The 6,629-nt window shown below is 37.4% G+C and overlaps 1 protein-coding gene across 1 annotated transcript in view; it reads left to right on the top strand.

Moving 5' to 3' along the window:
* Nucleotides 1–410: 410 nt before the first annotated feature.
* SNCB (synuclein beta) overlaps nt 411–6,629 on the top strand; it is a 720,540-nt gene continuing 714,321 nt past the window's right edge. Inside the window, exons 1-2 of the mRNA XM_044069350.1 lie at nt 411–669; nt 1,836–1,971. Of these exons, the coding sequence (XP_043925285.1) occupies nt 1,851–1,971 (121 nt within the window). The 5' untranslated portion in view covers nt 411–669; nt 1,836–1,850. The remainder of the gene's footprint in view (nt 670–1,835; nt 1,972–6,629) is intronic.

Genomic DNA, 6,629 nt, shown 5'->3' with positions numbered 1-6,629 from the left:
AACGTTCTACTTTCAGCACCTTGGCCAGCTACTGGTTGCAGATACTGCTGTCCAGTGCTGAATTCAGAAGGGACTTTTTCTGGGGAGGGTCACGCTTTGTATTGTGAAGGACAAAGGGTCACAGAGGAATGCGTTTTTGTCTCCCATTTTTTTTTCATTCAGAATGGCTCGAAGAAGGGAAAGGAAAGAGATGGAGACAGCAAGAGAGAGAGAGAGAGAGGGAGAGAAAGAGATCATAAAGCGGTTCGCACGTAATGGGAGGGGGTTTGGGAGGAGGGGATATTGCAGTAGGGCGTAAGCGCCTGATTGCTAGGACTATGATGATGAAATACAGTTCTAAGCTGTTATAGGATGCCTGGTCACAAAAAGGGAGGTGGTACTGATAGTGGTGTGTGTTTTGGGGGTGGGGTGAGAGTAAAAGAAGCTTATTGCAATACTAACTACATTCAGGCCACTGAGGCATCAAAGAGGGCACCTGAGATTGCTGGGAAGACCCTATGGCAAATTGTAACTGAATCGTCGAGCGAGTAACTGGGACTATAGAAACACCTAAATTGTAGCACTTGATCACAGAAAGGGACTTTGTCCCAGAGAGTAATGTTCTGATAGTTTCTTCAGTGAATCCGTCTACAGAGGAATTCGAGCCATCTGGTGGAAAAGGACAGAAGGGTGAGAACATATAAGACATATAAGACATATATGCTCCTGACATCTCAATAATGATTAGTAAGCCACTTCTAATGTGGTGGAGGGTCATGCAATTGTCTGCTAAGGAAGACTGTTTGTGGGTGTTTTAAGAATCATAGTCTAGCTAGGGAGATGGGCGTCAGGTGCAGTTGTTTGGAATTACTTAGGAAAACAGGAGAAAAAACTGTCCTCCCCATTTAAACAATGCTTATCAAAAATATTTTATAGACAACTGCTCGAGAACTAAAACTGCAACAGCAGTGAAAGTGGAGTCTAAATGTGAGAAGATGCAGGGAATATGTGTAGCTATATGAATTAACATTCCCCACCTTCGTTTGTATGCGTGCCTCTACTGTGGCTGTGTGTGTGTGTGTGTGTGTGTGTGTGTGTGTGTGTGTGTGTGTATTGCGGGTGATTTTCGGCACCATTTAATATGTTTAAGAGAACATAAGGAACTGGTTTGAATTATTCCCGTTTTCTAGTAAATTATTACCATTTCTCGTTAGGGATTCCGCATATATTGAGCTTAAAGCAAAGGGTCGTGCTCTTAAGACCAAACAAATTAATACGGTATTTTTGGCGTTATAAAGTCACGGAGGTATAACCGCGTAACTGCTTTTTATACTAACCCTTTTGTCAGCTGGTTATATTTTTCCATTAAAGACTCTTTGTGTTGTGCTTCAAGGGCAAATCTTCCTATGTTGGACACAGGGCAGCTTTCATGGCCATCACTGTGCGCTCCTTTATGTTTTTTTTTTTTTAATTTGATACCACTAAGGTCCTGATTAATTTAAAGTTGTTAAGGTCTTACTTGAGGTATGCGGTCTACCTCTGTGTTCCCTGCACGCTTTGTGCTGCTGAATATTACTCTCTGATTTGTAAGCTTAAAAACGGGTTCGTGTGTTGAATGCACAATTACAGAACAAGGTGGCGGTGAGTGTACCTGGGACATTCATGTTTTTGTATCTGTTAAACGCTTAAATTAATAACCATTCGCTACATAACTATCAAATATCCGAAATGTGAGTAATGTCATGCATTTGTCTGAAGTATTCCTACAGTATTTGTTTTGGGTATGCAGATGTGCAATAAAGTGAAAATCAGACAATAGTAAGTAAGAAATGAATTGTGTTATGCAATTATTTCAGAGCACAACAGCGAGGATGGATGTTCTAATGAAAGGATTGTCCAAGGCTAAGGAGGGTGTAGTGGCAGCTGCTGAGAAGACCAAGGCTGGCGTGGCTGAAGCTGCTGAGAAAACCAAGGAAGGTGTCCTGTATGTCGGTAAGATGTGGTTTATTGAAATGTAATAAGCAGAAATGTGTTTTTTTTTCTCGCGACACTGTTTAGTGCACACAATTAAATGAACTTGGGAATTCATGAATATGGATCTGAAGGCATACGACCTGCAAGACATTTCTGAAATAATTCAAGTAGTCGTAGTGCATTTTTTTTTGGGGGGGGGGGGGGTTGCCAAGGGGATGTCATCATTAAAACAAATTGCAACATAATATGATGAGGTTTTCCTTCTTCCCTTCTTTTGAGCTGCAGATGGCTTGGAGATGAAATAGTTATTTAACAGAAGGTTCTTGCCACAACCCCTTGAATGGATTCTCTGTGTCTCTCCTCAGCCCCCTCCCCCCAATATGGGAGGGAGTTCTCTTGTTGTAGTTAGCATTGCATTTATGACTGTATCTAAAGTGCATCTTTCAAACAACTATTTTGTAGTCCAAATATTGCTAGAAGTGTCATCTTTCAGAAACGTTCAGTTAAACAGTGATTCATGAAACTGTGTGTGTGTGTGTGTTAGTGTGTGTGTGTGTGTGTGTGGGGGGGGGGGGGTTGAGGCAATGGTGGTTCATGCATTCTGTTTTAAAAGGATGACATTACACACTCTTCTAATGGGTAAATCTATGTGCTGTGTGAACATGTCACAGAAGTCCTAGACTTTTCTTTAGTGGTTATAAAACTGGACACATACTCAGTGGATATGATATCCCCTTAATGATCTGCCATCTGACAGGGTTTGCTCTGTCCAGATTTCTCACATGACTGGGATTGTATAAACCAATAATTCAATTGGCATCCCATCTGCATCTTTTGGAAGAGTTAAGTATCACTATGAATTACAGAAATATGAAATCATTTCAGTAAGGCGGTATTGATCACACTTTAACACAAGTGCTTATAAATTAGAACCTGAATCCTAAGATCTAAAATTGGAGTGCTGTCAATCATAGCTTTTAACTTCCTTGCTCAAGAATTCTGGGCAAATCCAAAATTTAATGGGGGACCCCCAAATCCAAGACACTTTAAAAATATCACCTTAATCCATTTAACGAGACAGTAGAACCACACCTTTTGCATCAACATATATTTTCTAAATGATAAGAAGCATAAATGTCTGGCATTACTGACTGACTGTAGTCCTCAAAGATTTATTGAACACATACCTCTCTACCTACAAATATTGAAAACCCATACAAAGGCCCTTGAAAAACAGATACATTGAGCCAAAAATATGCACATCTGATTAACATAAAATTCAAATAACCAACTGTTCATAACTCTTCCTGTTTCCATTAGGACTGTGGAATGTTATTCAGAAACACATGTTTAAAACAGTGTATGACAAAAATGATGGAAAAATATAAACAAATTGGCAATGTAAAATCTAGAGATTTTAATGAAATGGTTTGTAAAATTTTACCACACAAGGTCATTTATTTTTGTTTCTGAAAAAGAAAGATGTAAGATATATGTGCTGTCTTTTTTTAAATTGTTGGTGTGAATAGTATGGTGGGCATGCAGTGTCGTTTTCTGAGTACTAGACAGCTGCACAAATCACATTTCATGGGGGGGGGGTCAGAAAATTGTGTGAAGGGATAAACGAAGCATGAAAATAGGGACATACCTTCAGAATAGGTACATCATGTGGAGGAGAACATCAGGCCAGAAAATAGGAGCATTCCTCCAAAATAACTGCAGTTGAGATATATGCTAGAGCATCATAATTTTATGAGGAACAGAGTAAAATTATGAAGAAAAATCAGAGACATTTGAAAGGCATGCTGTCACTGTCACATAAATAATAAATTCTTCTGGCATGAACAATATGCAGAATTTCATAACATATAAACCCAACAGTGAGATTAACTGGATTAAAACTGTGTACTTTAGAGATAAGCAAGCTTCATTGTTACAAAAGCCAGATACATTTTAGTAACAGATAAACCAGTTATCCAGCTAAACAAAATTCCACTCCCCAGGCAATATTAGTGATGTTAATTACATTACAATATCTCCTACTAATAGCAACGGTATCGATTACACTACAATATCTCCTACTAATAGCAAAGGTTTTTAAAGAGAGCTTTCCCTGATGTTCCAGATACAGTGTCGTATGCATTAGCACAGATAAATACTAGCATCATCCTGTAGTCCTCTCATCTTCAAGAAACTCTTAAAAAAGATGAACGTATAAAACAGGGAATCTGTTAGAAATACTGGTTTGCATCCTGGATTTTTACCGGTACATGAGGATTTATATCCTTTAATCTCTCCCTGTTGTTAAAATCAGTCTCAAGTTTGGCATATGTGTGTTTCACATATCTCAATATTCTTACATGTAGTTAAGAGAAAATGCACTTAGCTAAATGATAACATTTTCCTTATAAGGAGAGATGCTTGTAACCACAGTGTAACTTGTGTAACTATAGACCAGTCAGAGAAAAGGTTAAAGTCACCTTTTTGTTTAAAAACGGAACTCAGTAATACAGACTTCGGAGAAGTACCAATTACTTTACCAGGTAAACAGAAATAACCACATATTGTCCCAATTTCTAAATGATGTAATTCAGATTCCCCTCTCTTGGACTACTGGCTTATATTGCTATTGTCTTTCCAAAGGTAAATTCCTTGAAAAAAAAGAATTTTGTCTGAGATTCAGGAATACACCACAATGTATGAACTTCTGTTTGAATACAACATGGGTTTAGGAAAAGCTACATGATTATGGCTGCTTTCACTTCCTTCATATACAATGTTTAGAGGTATGAAGGATGATAAATTAACAGCAGCAGCCTTCACTGATGTAAAAGTAACTGACTCAGTCGATTGCCCTGTTACTACTGGTACTTTAGAAGCATAATTTCTATGCAAATATTACAATCTAGTTCTTAAAATACTTGTCAGACAGAACGTTAACAATTATGGTTGAAAACAAGTACTGGAGATTCACAAAAATCATCTCAGGAATGATCCAAGGTTCTATCATTAAATTACTATCAATTTCCTTAAGCAACAATAGACTCATAATAGATCATGTTTCCATTTATCTATTGCTATACAGCTTGTAATTTTGTTTTAAGGCATGATACTTTTCAGCTATTACTTGTGGAAAGCACTGAAACAATTCACACATGGTCCCATCAAAACACAATAAAAATAAAATTATTGCTGCTCAGCATTACTCTAGGACTTTTAGTGTGGGCCTATAATTATAAAGGTCCCAAACAAATGTCATCTGAAACAGTAAATCATTTAATTATATATACACATTTCCTGATCCCTGCTGTTATCTTTGATTTCCTATAGTCTGATGCTTAGAATGTTATGAAATAAATCTAAAAATAAATATATGTGAACATGTGTGTGTGTGTGTGTGTGTGTGTGTGTGCGTGCGTGTGCGCATGTTTGTTTGTGTGTGTGTGTGTGTGTGTGTGTGTGTGTGTGTGTGTGTGTGTGTATCTACGCTTATGTCCATATGCAAATACACAGACACATATAATATATACAAACACACATTTATATGTGTGTGTGACTGTGTAAAATACACACACACACACACACACACACACACACACACACACACACAAACATACAAATAAAATACAGATCATCTGACATGTTTTTGTACTGTGATTAGATATGTCAGTGTGTAAAATAACAGCAGAGAAGATTCAGCTTTGCATAATGCCTACCTGTTTCACTTCCCATCCTGCATAAAAGACATCTGTCACTAGCAAATTGGTCATTCACTGCCCTAGTCATCTGTTTATCTAATCTGATATGTTGCATATTTTAAATAGCTGAATTTGCAAGCAGAGGAGCAGAAATTGCTATCCTGACCCTATCTTCCTGAAGTTCTCATTCTGTACACAGACATCTCACTGTCCTTGATTAAGATAGCATTTTTTGGAAAGTTGCTTTTTTTCTGCAGCAAGAGGCTGTCATTTAACATTACTAGTTTCTGAATGTTTTGCAACCAGTATCAATGACAAAGTAAACATGAAAACAAAAGAAGCTTGTGCAGATTGTTTATGTACCTTCCACTCATTTTTATAAAACATCTGCTCAATGCAGAGACCTTCCCACAGAATGTTGAGAAATGGAAACATGGAAAATATGTGACTAAAAATAGCAAATTCTCTCATTCAAGCCTATGAATCATTTCCAGTCTCTCTCTGTAAGAAAAAAATATTTGTGAGGAGCTTGATAAGCAAAAAAACTTGTAATGGAACCTCAATCAGGTCTAAAATACAACAGCAAATAGATGAGTGCATGATTATATCCAGCAGCTACTCATGATTAAGATGTACAACTTTAATTTTAAATAAACGCATTGTCACACATTCAGCATTTTAGTGTCAATCATAAGACTAATCTGGACATAATGGTTTGGTTAAAGAAATTACCAGCTGTTTTCTTCTTGTCCTATCAGAAGAAAAACCCCATGAGATGGAACTTTTCTGAGGTCATACCAGATTTGTCATTTGTTGACACAGGAAGGCTGGTGCTGATGGGATATATTGTAGTAGGAAACAACTCTGGTGAAGCTTGTATATGTTGCTGTGCATTGCAGTGCAAGGTGATGCACAGAAGCCAGTACCAGGTGTCCTGTATATAACATATCAACTGTTTATAAATACATTTAGTATTTA

This window comes from Protopterus annectens, chromosome 4.part0, assembly GCF_019279795.1.
Source record: "Protopterus annectens isolate FY-2018-M chromosome 4.part0, PAN1.0, whole genome shotgun sequence".
Lineage (NCBI taxonomy): Eukaryota > Metazoa > Chordata > Ceratodontiformes > Protopteridae > Protopterus > Protopterus annectens.
Note: the sequence above shows the minus strand (reverse complement) of the source record. Positions and strands in the feature narration are given on the sequence as shown.